Source organism: Schistocerca serialis, chromosome 4 (genome assembly GCF_023864345.2).
Source record: "Schistocerca serialis cubense isolate TAMUIC-IGC-003099 chromosome 4, iqSchSeri2.2, whole genome shotgun sequence".
In the NCBI taxonomy this organism is placed as follows: domain Eukaryota; kingdom Metazoa; phylum Arthropoda; class Insecta; order Orthoptera; family Acrididae; genus Schistocerca; species Schistocerca serialis.
This window is the reverse complement of record NC_064641.1, coordinates 111573200-111586827: the sequence shown is the minus strand read 5'-3', so window position 1 is coordinate 111586827 and position 13628 is coordinate 111573200. Positions and strand designations below refer to the sequence as shown.

Genomic DNA, 13628 nt, shown 5'->3' with positions numbered 1-13628 from the left:
GCCGAAAAATGTGAGACTCCTTTTAGTTGCCTCTTACCACAGGCAAGGATACCTCGGGCCTACTCTAACCCCTAGATGTGGGTGGGCCATTTTGTGTGTGTGTGTGGGGGGGGGGGGGGGGTTGCGGATTGTGTTTTCAGGGTTTTGGAGGGACATCTGAAGAGGTAATTGATGGGGTTAATTGAAGAGTATATAGAGGAAGGGAGTACTGTAGTGTCAGATGCTCTTTTTGTTGTATAGGGAGTGGGGGAAGAGGGTCTATTATCATTTAGTTGTAAATCATAGTTCAGAGTTAAAAAGTTATGAAACTGGGGCATGTACCAATTCAATGGATCAGTCATAGGGAGGGGGAAGAGGCACTTTCCTAACCTGCAATCTCATTTAGATGAGTACTGCTAGCAGAAGAGCTTCCCTGGGCAGTATTGCATTTTTTTGAGGGCAGTTAATAAGATGTACAGGCCAAGGGTGGTTAGCTGAGGGGGTTTTGTACATTGCTAGGGGGTCGGGGGATATATTTGTGGATTTAGGTGCTTTTGGTGGGGGGGGGGGGGGGGGGGGGTGTTGTTGTTTTATGATTATGTTGCAAAGGATCTATTTTGTTGCAGTTGTTTTTGTGTTGTAATGTGTGATCAAGTTTCGTTTACTGTGTGGTTTTTATTTGTTGGCGGATTTTTGTTTCTGGGGGTTGGGGTTGATAGGTTGTGGGTGGTTAGGGTGTGGCGCGCGCGCGCGCGAGTTTGATTGGGATGGCTAACCTAGTGTGCCAGATTTTGTTCATGGTAAGTAGTCTTTTTTTGGGTCTATTATTCACGAGTTGTGATGTTTTGTGGGTTTTTTCATGTGTTCTGGGTTTGCTTTTATTTATCACAGGGGTAGGTTTCTTTGGCATTGTCAGCTGTGGATGATCTATACAGCTTAATGGAAGTATCCAATTCCAGTTTTGTCATCATAGATGCATTTTGGTATCGTGAGCTGTTGTTGACCTAGATGGGTCAAGGAAAAAGTTCAATTCCGATGTGTCGTCATAGCTATATGTGTTTTTGTGTCATCAGTTGTAGTTGACCTATGCAGGTCGAGGGAAGTATCCGATTCCAATGTGTCATTGCAGTTGTATGTGTTTTGGTATCATCTGTTGTAGCTGACTTTTATAAGTCAAGGGAAGAGTCAGATTCCAATTTTTGTTGTTTCAGGTGTTGGTTTTGTGGTATCGATAGTGGCGGTTTGATTCTAGTTTTTGTAGTTGATAGTTTTTATTTTGTGGTATCAACAACTGTGGCTGAGCTACATGGTTGAGTGTGAGTAACCGATTCCTGTGGATTTTGTGGGTGTAGCAGAATGCGGGAATTTTGCGCTGATTTTCGCTGTTTTTTTATGACGTCGTTTTGTATGGTTTTATATGTTTATATTTAGTTTGTCCCCACCCAAAATCCCCCAATTTCCCACACTTGTCCCGTTATTTGGATTATATTTTTGGTGGGAGGTGTTTCTATCGTATTTATATGTATTTTCATGTTTGTTGTCCTGTTTATGTAGTAACACCATAGACTCCATACTCGAGACGTCGAGAATGGTCGTTTCCGCTATACTGATAATGTCATGCATCAAAGCAGACGGGTGGAATCGGACAGTGTCGCATTTACCAATACCCCTACTTAAAGCTAATACAATATGGGGACCATGTCTTCATTACATACACCAACATACACAAATAACATGAAAAATATTTATTTAATTGCAGAAATAACATGAAATTAATGGGACAAGTGTGGGAATTATGGGGGTTTCTGAAAGGAACAAACTAAATATGTGACAACCCCAATAACGAAGACATACCAAAACAAATACTAATACAAAAATTGACCAAATGAAAACCTCAGCATTCAACATACCAACAATAACGAAAAACTGAAAAAACAGGTACAGGAAATTTCCATGATACCATTAACCCACACAACTACTAGATATGGTACCAGAAATTGGAGTTACATATATAGCTAAAACAAAGCCACAGAACCCACTACTATTAAAAACTAAACAGACAAAATAACTACAACACCTTCCACAATATCCATCACTATAAACTAACCTACTAAATATGAACTTCAAGCACCACCTGGGGGGGGGGGGGGGGGGGGGGGCGAAATAAAAACTTGGAACATAAATTTCGATATCCACATCACAAAGAAAATTTCACAGATAACCCCACTGCTGACATTCACTCATTCCGCCATTAGGCCAGATATCTGGAGAAATTAATTGTAGCAGTCATACCCTTGTCCGTAGCAGCAACTAATGAATGACTAGCAAATTTCATCCTAATATCCATATCTGAGGACATAACAGTTACCTAAAATTCCAAATTCTAATGAAGAATTAGTTGTTCTTACCTGTAGTAAGACTCCTCTACGTCTTCTTCCTCAATATCATCTCTAATACCTTTCTTCTTGTCATCTTTCTCCATAATTTTTGTTGTTTCCCTGTGTACTTGTTGTTCGATGCCTGCCATGTATGCATCCAATGGATCTTCATCTGAATCCGAGCTGTCATTCTTTGGTTCTTGATAAGATGGGCTGCCAGGGGCAGGAATGTACTCCAGTGTTGATGTTGGTGTAGTATGTTCATCATCTTCATCAAAATACCTTCAATCAAAAAAAAAAAAAAAAAAAAAAAAAAAAAAAAAAAAAAAAAAAAAATGAAAGTCACTGCCTCTGTTACCAAAAAAAGAGAATTCAAACATTAATCTAAAGACAATGGGAGCTAAGGTTTAATAAAAAAAAAACAATAATTAAACTTGGCAAAATGTTGTAATTAATTCTGCAATAAAGTGGAGAGAAGACAGAATCAGTCAGCATATAAGAAACACAGGTCGACAGAAGCGTCCGATCCCACGCGTCGGCTTTGACCCGTGACGTAAGGGTGTTGTGTGTGATGTCAAGACGGCACGGAGTTTGGTTTGAGTGTGGCTGTCTCCAGTTCTGTTTTATCTTATTTTATTTACTTTTCTGGTCTGTTCGTTCTATCTCGTGAGATTTTTTTTTTTTAATTTAAAAACACTTATTACTTATTTTAATTATCTGTTTCCTCGAATTTCTGTTTTAGTTTATTATATTTATCTTTCTGATCTGTTCGTTCTATCCCGTGAGATTTCTTTTTTTAAAAGGCAAAAAACACTAATCAGCTACTGAAGCATCTTTGTCTTCTATGGGTTGCAGGGGTTACGACCCCTGGGGAGGTGGGTGGGTATTCATGCACGGCTGTCTTCACTTACACGTTGTAGCTACGCAAGGCATCTAAATTTGTTTATATTTAGTTTGCCCCCCACCCAAAACACTCCATTTCCCGCGCTTGTTCCGTTAGTGTCATTAGGCTTCTTGTGGAAAGTGTGTGTGTTTGTTTTTGTTTCCGCCATATTTGTGACGTCATGGGTCAAAGCAGACGGGTGGGATCAGACGCTTCCGTATTTCCAGAAACACATACAATAAGTACTGCATATACTTCCTTCATTTACATACTTTACAGGAAAGTGTACAGATACAACTAAACTGAAATCATCCAACATATCCTAGGACTACAGTTATGTTACTGATCAAACAGTATAATGACCTTCAAAATACTCTCCACCTCCACTAGACCTATATAATCATACATATGCAACACAATGTTAGGCAGCACTCACAGAAATTAAATATATTGTGAACAAAACACACAAACAAAAGCCAACGTAAACAAATAAACAAAAACATGTAGATGCTGTCTATGTAACATATGGCATTACACCGTAAAAACTATACTGAAGGCTTGTGTTGTTCTCTAGACAGTTTAGTGACATTCCAAAATTAAAATCTGAATATAACTAAGGTATTTCAAACGATAATGATGGAAAACATACCCAGTAACCCTATACAGACCTAACAAATATTAAGCAACGGGCAGTCAACTAGATAGTGTGTTAGTGGCTGCAGTTAAAACTTTTTAGACATCTTTTTTTTATAGCTTATTTACAACAGCAACACCGGCATTTTGAAATGTTTGTCTTATTTTGTTCTTTCTACACGAGTCTACATGTGAGTGTGGTATAATGTATAATGACAACAGTAACATGTGAAGCAATTGTCGCCAAATTAAACTCTACAAAATATCCACTGCATTACAGTTTTTGGAAAAACGTAAATTTAAGTATTCGTTGTTGGATTTTCTCCAGTCATTCCTGTTTATCGCGTTCCGATGATTGCGTTACTGTTATGGAATCAGAATACTCACTCTTCTTCAGTTTTTGATCTTTTTCTTGGTAAACCGTAACTTGCTGCAAGAGCGTTTTGGCTGATTGCTGACATTGTAGAATACCCATGTTTACTGATGGCGCTTGACGGTGGAGGTGGCAACTGATTGCTCTTATCCCGCTTCAGCTGGAAGCCCGAAAATCCAAACCCTCTCGGCCTTCCATCACCACCCTTGTTGAAGCTCATACTAACAGACTGTAGGCTACAAAAATAAAACGTATCCGTTAAACGCAAAAGCTAGGTTACGCGTTTGAATTAATTCATTACTTGTTACAGCAGATTTAAAATTGTACAATTACCCAGCAATATATTATAAGAAATTATCCAAACAAGAAATAACACCAAGTTATCATCACTGGAACACTTGTTTCATGACGCTTAAATAAGCAGTGCTCATTGAAATCACAATGAGTTATCCGTCTGCGCAGCACATAATAAACAATAACACAACACACTTACTCACATTAAATAACAACTTTCATTCTGTGTACATAATTCTACACACAGGTTCAAAGAAGTCACATGCGCAAAGATATTCTTGACGATCACCACAAGGATCTTTCTGCTCTGACTCAACAGCGAGAGCCGATACATGACAAATCATTTCGAAATAAATTCACATGATCAAAACAACGAATGTTGAATGGTTTTCATAACATAACTTCAAAATTAACAGGTTCACTTTTTTTCAAAAGTATCTACAAAAGCATAAATTACAAACACTATTTCTGTAGACTATGCGTGATCATTAGTATTTAACTTTGGAAGTCCAGCTTTGAGCTTATGTAGAGACTCTAGAGAGTGTGATAAATAAATTAAAGTTGACTAAAATAGCTTTGGTCTGTTTCTCTGCATAAGCTACAAAGCAATTGTTTTCCCCACAAAATTAGTTATATGCCAGTTATTTAATATAATATTCAGCTACATAAACTACAATCCAATTATATTTCATACAATGTAAGTTATAGGACAAAAATTTAATAGGATGTTGGTCTTTCCATCAGTTGCAATTGACAGTTCGGTTCATGAGATATCTTTCTTACTTTTTATCATTGACGTGAACTTGTTGCAGCACGTCGGATGTCAACGAACCGCGCTAAAGGAACAAACTGTTATGTGTTAACAACTAAGAACAGCTGTTTTTTTTATTTTTTTATTTATTTTGGTACGTCATCATTACCATTTCCTGCAGATTATAGACTGCTATTTTCTGTTAATACTAAGTTGTCGTCTTTCACGATTTTAACTTTTGTAGCCAAAATTTCATTCTCGCATTGTAAGTTCCTCCGGCCTTATTGGAAAATTTAATAAATAACCTTGTTGCTAGAAGTATTCCACCGTAATATTATTTGAGATAGGCCAGCTAACTACTGTTAGCTCCAGTTATCGTAGGTATTTTTATCCTCTAAAGTTGATAGGGTGATGAATTTCAACAGCAGGGATTTCCTACTGGACTTACAAAATTTTATGCTGTGGAGTGATAAAAAAATGTGTGCTATTAATGTACAAGGAGAAGTCTACCATTTTTTTATGTACACTAATGTCACCTAAAACATTTGTACACAGAAAGCTACAAAATGGTGTGTAGCAGATGATATTTGGGTCCAGTCGAATTCTCCATTCACAGATGAAAGCCATCTGACTGTACTCGTCTTTGTACACCCCAACTGATTAACCATTGTGTAGCAGATAACTGTCAAGAGGAGTATTCGATACGAGTCGTTGACATGACCACAAATGTAATATCAATGGTTGCTGTGATGACACTTTTTAATGCATATATTCATCGTTAGCTTGCGAAGCCAATGAATGTGAAAGTAAAAAAAAAAAAGTGGTTTTGGTGACAGACTAATCTGTAGCTTTGGCCCTTTCAGAATATCGCCACTGATATTGTGTTACAGTAATCATGTTGATTATGGTGTTTGACACGTTTTCCATGTCACTAGTGAAAGCTGATGACTTGTATCAGCTGCCTGCTGTGGCCGAGTGGTTCTAGGCGCTTCAGTCTGGAACCACGCTGCTGCTAAGGTCACAGGTTCGAATGCTGCCTCAGGCATGGATGTGCCTGATGTCCTTAGGTTAGGTAGGTCTAAGTAATTCTAAGTCTAGGGGACTGATGACCTCAGATGTTAAGTCCCATAGTGCCTGGAGCCATCTTTTTTGGACTCGTATCAAATATTCCTCTTTATCTCCTGATGTATTTACATTAGTTTACTTAGTGACTGGTAGCAGTAACCTCAGTATTCTTAGAATTCTTTGCAAAAATGATATGTTGGAATTGTAAAAGTAACTCTGCCAGCAATATCAATCACCATCTTTTAATTCTGCTATTTGATTTCATTGTACATTTTCGTAACTTGCTGCAAACCCATTTCAAATCACTTGGCTCTCTTTATCTTGATTCAGTGTGTCAGGCAAATAAGCAATACTAAGGTATATAATGGTTAGGCTGTGTGTATCGTGAACTACTTGGTCAGTGGGCCAGTTCTCCTTGACAATTCCTTCTATTCCATAGAAAAATTTCTGTTATTGTTATGTGTAAAAGGTGGTGGATAGGAATTACTAACTATCATCTGTGTATTAAAAAAATAAACTAACTTAAAAAACATAAATGTACAGCATTTAGCCATATTTACAAATTAATTTTTGATGTGATTGTAAAATGACTCGTTCCACATCATGATTTATCGTGCAATGTGTTTCACTGAAAATGAAACTAACTAACTCACTTAACTACCTAATCCTATCCCAGTTTGTATATGTTACATGTATGTATAGATTATTTCAGTAATGCATCTTCCAAGTCCTGCGCTGTTGTGCTGAATGGCCAAAAGTCAGATAAGTAACAAAATAAATAATCATGTGCGAGGTTTTCCACCATCTTGGAAGTATGATTTCTTTTACCTTGTCCCAAACAGAACCTCCACTTTTTCCAGATTTTCTTCCCATAAGACTACTTTTACTATGAGGAATAGGCTATGTATTCTAGACAAAATCTGGTTTATTGGCCAGACTGCAACTCAAGCTCAGATGACAGCTTAGCCATTTCACAAGAACGCTGTGTCTGACAAATTTCTGCCATCAGACTCCTTTTTCTTCATACTGCATTCTTAGATCTGTGTTGACAAAATCCATGGAACTTCACCAGGGAGGAGCTCCATGGTGCAACGCAAAGTGCTGCAGACTCTGAAAGACTACTTGTGATGGCTAAAACGCACCAAAAGGACGTCGTTTGCCACCACACAAAGCCCCATGAGCAGCTCAAACGTAAAAATCCAACCCCAACAAACATAGAATCATCTCAATAACTTAACTAACAATAATAATTCTGCTTAAACTTAGCTGAATGCCAGTTTTGAATGATTAAACAATAGAAGCTCCAGGTAGGCATATCAACACTGTAGGAAAAGATAGATTGCTGCTTACTGTAAAGAAGACATTATAAGTTACAAACAGGCACAATTAAAAGACACTTACACAAAACTCTCAGCCACAGCCTTCATCAGAAAAAAAAAAAAAAAAAAAAAAAAAAAAAAAAAAAAAAAAAAAAAAAAACACACTGATTACTTAGTTATACTAACTGTTAAAGGAACAGGTGTTTCACAAAACCCTTGAAATATTAACTTACGTATCAGTACCCTTACATATGCTTTGCCAGTACCACCTCACTATGCTCATGGTGCACTCTGGTATTTGCTTGTTCCATAATTAGCTTCATAAAGTCCCTACTTCTTAAATTACTCATTATGATTTTTGTCTTAGTATTAATTAGTTCTGCCTTATTTTATTTATACATGTGCTTTATGTTTACTTGTTTGCATAACATTACATTTGAATTGACAAGTAAGTGTGTCACCAAAACAAAGATTTCGTATTCACATTCATTTGGTCTCGTCTGTTACAACCAGATTGTCACCTTTCAGCCTACGTGTACCTCATGCTACACTAACCATTGAGTCACCACAACCCACCTTTCACAAAAATTTTATAGATGCAAAACAAAGTATTGTCAGTGTTCTGTCCCCTTACTGCTTGTGTATGAGATGATGATGTCGTGCCACAACACCATTACTTTATGTGGTGAAGATGACTTCCGGTATCCATAGGTTCAGTTACCCTCTGCACCTGTATTCTTCATGTCACTGTGAAGCACATGGCAGATTGCACTTCCCATTTGTGCCACTTAGTGCCTCTTCCCATTCCAATTGCTTCTGGAAGGTGGAAAGAATGATTGCTTGAATGCTTATGTGCGTGCTTTAATTATATTAATCTTCTCTTTATGGTCCCTATGAAAGCAGTACATAGGGAATTGTAGTATATTTACAGATTACTCGTTTGATGCTGATGCTTGACACCCCCCCCCCTCCCAAAACTGATTTTCCAATATCTCCATGATCCCCATGATTGTGCATACTCATGATGCTGTCCAGTACCGTAGTCCAAGGAGCATATGTCAGTTCGCCTCTTACTTCTATAGAGAAGTGTGGAGAAAGGAGGAGTTGCCGCATGTGTCAGAAACTGTTTTAAATTCAAGAATAGTGATATTTATAAATTTTACTCATAGCACCACTTAGAAGCTTGAGCAACAGTAGTAGTATTTTATAAGAATTCCATTATAATAGTAAGTATATACAGAGCATCTACAGGAAACTTTAACCTCTTTGTAAATATTCTGAAAACTCTGTCATCCCATTCCGCAGAGGGGAGGGGGGGGGGGGGGGGAGGTGGTTGCTGGTGATTTTAATGTGAATTTATTGAAAAGCTCTCTCAGTGAACAATTATTGCAATCAGTAACACTGTCATTCAATTTAACTCCTATTGTGAACTTCACAACAGCGTATGTAAATGTTCTGAGACTGCTATTGGTCATATCTTTGTAGACAAATCGAGGGAAAAGTCATGTGTAGTAGTAGTAGTAGTAGTTTATTCACCCAGAGACAATTTACATTGCATGGATTTCGTCAAAAAAAGGATACACCATCTACTATCTAGAAGCTGCTCTGGTGTTGGCACTGTAATGCATTACAAAGAATACTGCAAAATATTGAAGCAAGGAATCCAGAAATCTGGGAAAAAGCCAATTACAGACAATGAATTAAAAACTATATGCAACATAGTGAAGACAGAGACAGGTGGGGCCAGAAAGGAAGAGGAACAGATAGCTCAAAAAATGAATGAGACAATGGTAAGGAGTGGATGTAGTATTGCAAACCTCTTAACCAGTACTTTGTTTTTGTTACTGACAGCTTGGGGTTATCAGGTTCAGTAAACTAGTGAAATGGAATATAAGACCAGTCTCTACAAATAACTTCGCCAAAGTGGAAATGACTCACTTTTCCCAAAGAAGTACCATCAATCATAAAATCTTAAAAGCAAAGTATTCTGGTGTTTATGATAACACATCAATGAAGGTAATCAAAGAGTATTCACGTGAGTTGGGTTCTATCTTAAGTTATTTGTGTAATCAATTTCTTATCAGCAGAACATTTCCAGACTGGCTAAAATATGCTGAAGTTAGTCTCTTTACAAGAAGCTAGATAAACAGAAATCACCAAACTGTCGACCAGATTCATTCTTGCCAGCTTTTTCAAAAATATTTGAAAAAATTGTTTTCAAGTGTCTACTTAAGCATCTGACTGCAAATAATATACTGTTTAAGTCAACAGTAAGGGTTCAGATATAGAGAAAGCTGTTTACACATACAGTGAAAATATATTTAATTAATTAGACAACAAATTGGAGGCTACAGGCATTTTTTGCGACATATCAAAGGCCTTTCACTGTGTGAATCAGCATTCTTGTAAGCAAATTAGAATATTATGTTGTTAATGGCAGTGCTACAAAATGGTTGTAGTTTTATGTAACTAACAGAAGACAAAAGGTGTCATTGTGAAATACCAGTGGACTGAGGAATCATATGTCATCTGATTGGGAATTAATTTTGTGTGTGTGTGTGTGTGTGTGTGTGTGTGTGTGTGTGTGTGTGTGTGTGTGTGTGTGTGGAGAGGGGGGGGGGGGTCCTCAAGGTTCCATTTTCAGTCTGTTGCTTTATCTTGTGTTCATTAAAGACCTCTCATCTGTTATATTACCTAATGCTAAGTTCTTTGTTTGCAGATAATGTAAACTTTGCAATAAATAGCAAGTTGAATACAGATTCAGAAATGGATGCTAATCAAATTTTCTATGACATTGATAAATGTTTTAATACTAATTCACAGTCATTAAACTTTGAAAAGACCCACTATATGCAGTACAGAGTGTGTAAGAGATTTCCTTCCAGCATGCGTCTAACATATGAAGACAGGCAGATGGAAGAGAGTGACAATGTTAAATTTCTGGAATTATAACTTGATGATAAATTCAGTTGGTAAGGGCATACAACAATTGCTGAAGCCCCTAAACAAGCCTGTATTTGCAATGTGTATGATGTCATATGATGGAGATGAGCGTACGGCATTGTGGGCCAGAGTCCCCCATTCGGGGAAGTTCAGTTGCTGAGGGCAAGTACTTATTGCATTCAGTGCCACATTGGGCTACTTGCGCGTCAGAGATGGGGATGAAATGAAGATGAGGACAACACAACACCCAGTCCCTGAGTGGAGAAAATCTTCTGCCCCAACTGGGAATCGAACCCAGGCCCCTTGGTGTGGCATTCCACCGCACTGACCACTCAGCTAATGGGGGCAGACTTCAGTCCAAAGACTGGTTTGATGCAGCTCTCCATGCAACTATTATCTTATGCGAGTCTCTTCATCTTCGAATAACCGCTACAACCTACATCTTTCTGAATCTACTTACAGCACTCATTTCTTGGTCTCTCTCTATGATTTTTACCACCCACACTTCCCTCCAATACTAAATTGGTGATACCTTGATGTCTCAGTATGTATCCCATCTTTTGGTCAAGCTGTGCCACAAGTTCTTTGTCTACCCAATTCAATTCAGTACACTCTCACTAGTTACATAATCAACACATCTAATCATGCAACTGCTGCCTGGTTTCTGCATGAGTTGTAAATAGTGCTTCAGTCCCTGTATTTTACCCCTGCTGCCACCAGAATTTCAAAAAGAGTAAGCCAATCAGTATTGTCAATAGCTTTCTGTAAGTCCACATATGCTATAAACATAGGTTTGCCTTTCCTTAACCTATCTTGTAAGATAAGTCGTAGGGTCAGTATTGCCTTGTGTCTTTCCACATTCATTTGGAATCCAAATTGCTCTTCCTTGAGGCATGCTACTACCAGTTTTTCTGATCTTATGTAAAGAATTTGTGTTAGTATTCTGTAAACATGACTTATTAAACTAATTGTTCGGTAATGTCCATGCCTGTCAGCAACTGCTTTCTTTGGAATTGGAATTACTACATTCTTCTTGAAGTCTGAGAGTGTTTTGCCTGTCTTGAACATTTTGCACACCAGTTGGAAGATTTTTGTCATGGCTGGCTCTTCCAAGGCTATCAGTAGTTCTGACGGAATATTGTCTACTCCCGGGGACTTGTTTCGACTTAGATCATTCAGAGCTTTGTTAAATTCTTCTCGCAGTATCGTATCTCCCATCTCACCTTTATCTGTGTCCACTTCCCTTTCTACAATATTGCTTTCAAGTTCATTTCTCAGGTATAGACCCTCTATATACTCCTTCCATCTTTCAGCTTTCCCTTCTTTTCTTAGAACTGGTCTACGATCTGAGCTCTTGATGCTCATACATCTGCTTCTATTTTCCCCAAAGGCCTCTTTAATTTTCCTGTAGGCAGTAGCTGTCTTTCCCCTCGTGAAATATGTTTCTAAATACTTACATTTTCAGATGTAGGAGATATAAATACAAAAAAAACTTGCATATATTGCTTACTTTCATTCTGTTATGTCTTATGAGATCATATTTTTGTATAACTCATCAAACCAAACTAAAGTTTTTAGTGTGCAAAAGCGTGCAATAAGACTTATATGTAGTGTCAGTTAAAGAACGTCATGTAGAAACCTGTTCAAGGAACTGAGTATTCTAACCACTGCTTCTCAGTATATTTATTCCTTGATGAAATTGCTTGCAAATAACATGTCTCTATTCCCAACACATAGCTCAATACATAGTATCAATACTACGAATACGAATGATCTACGTAAAGACATAAAATCTGTTACCGTGGTCCGGAAAAGGGTTCAATATTTAGGAACACATTTTTTCAGTAAATTGCCAGCCACCATTAAAAACTTGATTTCATGTAAAGCACGGTTTAAACAGTGCTTGAAAGACTCTTTGGTAGGCAACTCCTTTACTCTGAAAATGAATATGTTAACAGGGACTGTTAGACCAACTTAAGTAAAAGTGTCTGTTAGATTTCAGTTTTGGCAGCACTTGGTCACAACAGTCAAAATTAGGTATTTTACATATGATAAATTTATTGAAAGTACTATTCTGACAGTGTATCAATTCTGTAAATATTAGCAGTTCCAGTTTACTGTAATGTGTTCACATATCTTGACAATCTCCTGAAAAATGATCAGGGAAGTGAGTATTATATTCAAATGTTCTATGATTTGTATGTTATGCTGGAAAGCACACCCGTGAAATCATCTCATTTTTGGGTCTATGGAACGAAAACTGAATTTAATCTAATCAAATGTAACCTGGTTGTAAATTGGTGACACCTTTTATTTGAGAATATGAAATCTTTGTTGTTCTGATATCCTTACTTGTTAATTCAAAAGTAATGTTATGCAAACAAATAAGCACAAAGCTCATGTATAATTTGAATAAGGCAGCTCTATTAAACAGATGCTGCATGAAACGTGTTTTTCGCAGTCAAAAGACCAATGTGTGAAGCCTCCAGTGATTACCATGGCAGAATATTGTCAAATGATCTTTCACAAAACCCACAGAAATTCTGATCATATGTGAAAGCTTGTTAGTGACACCAAAGTTAGTGTTCAGTCACTCATGGACAAGACTGCAACAGAAACTGAGAATAGCAAAGCAAAAGCAAAAATGCTTAACTCCATTTTCAAATGTTCCTTTACAAAGAAAAATCCAAGTGTATTGCCCCAATTTAATTCTAATACCATTGAAAATATAAGTGAAATAGCTATTAGTGTTAATAGTGTTGAGAAACAGCTGAAATCATTGAAACTGAATAAAGCCACTGGGCCCACTGACATTCCTATCAGATTATATACACAATTTGTGACTGAGTTAGCCTCCTGTTAACTTTAATCTATTGTAGATCCCTCAAACAGAAATTGCTCAATAGTTGGAAGAAAGCAAAGGTCACACTTGTGTACAAAAAGGGTAGCAGACCTGATCCACAAAACTACTGTCCATTATCTGTGACATCCGTTTGCTGTAGAATCTTAA

General features: G+C 37.4%; 2 protein-coding genes across 3 annotated transcripts in view; one reads left to right on the top strand and one right to left on the bottom strand.

The window, feature by feature from the left end:
- Positions 1-4855, bottom strand: part of LOC126475104 (ATP-dependent RNA helicase DDX42) — a 78721-nt gene extending 73866 nt beyond the window's left edge. The window contains exons 1-3 of one of the 2 annotated variants that reach the window (XM_050102683.1): positions 4744-4855; positions 4261-4482; positions 2388-2639 (exon numbers count right to left, since the gene is read on the bottom strand). In XM_050102683.1, the coding sequence (XP_049958640.1) occupies positions 2388-2639; positions 4261-4466 (458 nt within the window). In that variant the 5' untranslated portion in view covers positions 4467-4482; positions 4744-4855. Of the gene's footprint in view, positions 1-2387; positions 2640-4260; positions 4483-4579 lie in introns of both variants that reach the window. The other variant, XM_050102682.1, reaches the window with a different exon arrangement.
- Positions 4856-5337: 482 nt separating this feature from the next.
- The window catches only part of LOC126475106 (caspase-2), a 70252-nt gene continuing 61961 nt past the window's right edge, over positions 5338-13628 (top strand). The window contains exon 1 of the mRNA XM_050102685.1: positions 5338-5445. The gene's annotated coding sequence lies outside the window, so the exon portion shown is untranslated. The remainder of the gene's footprint in view (positions 5446-13628) is intronic.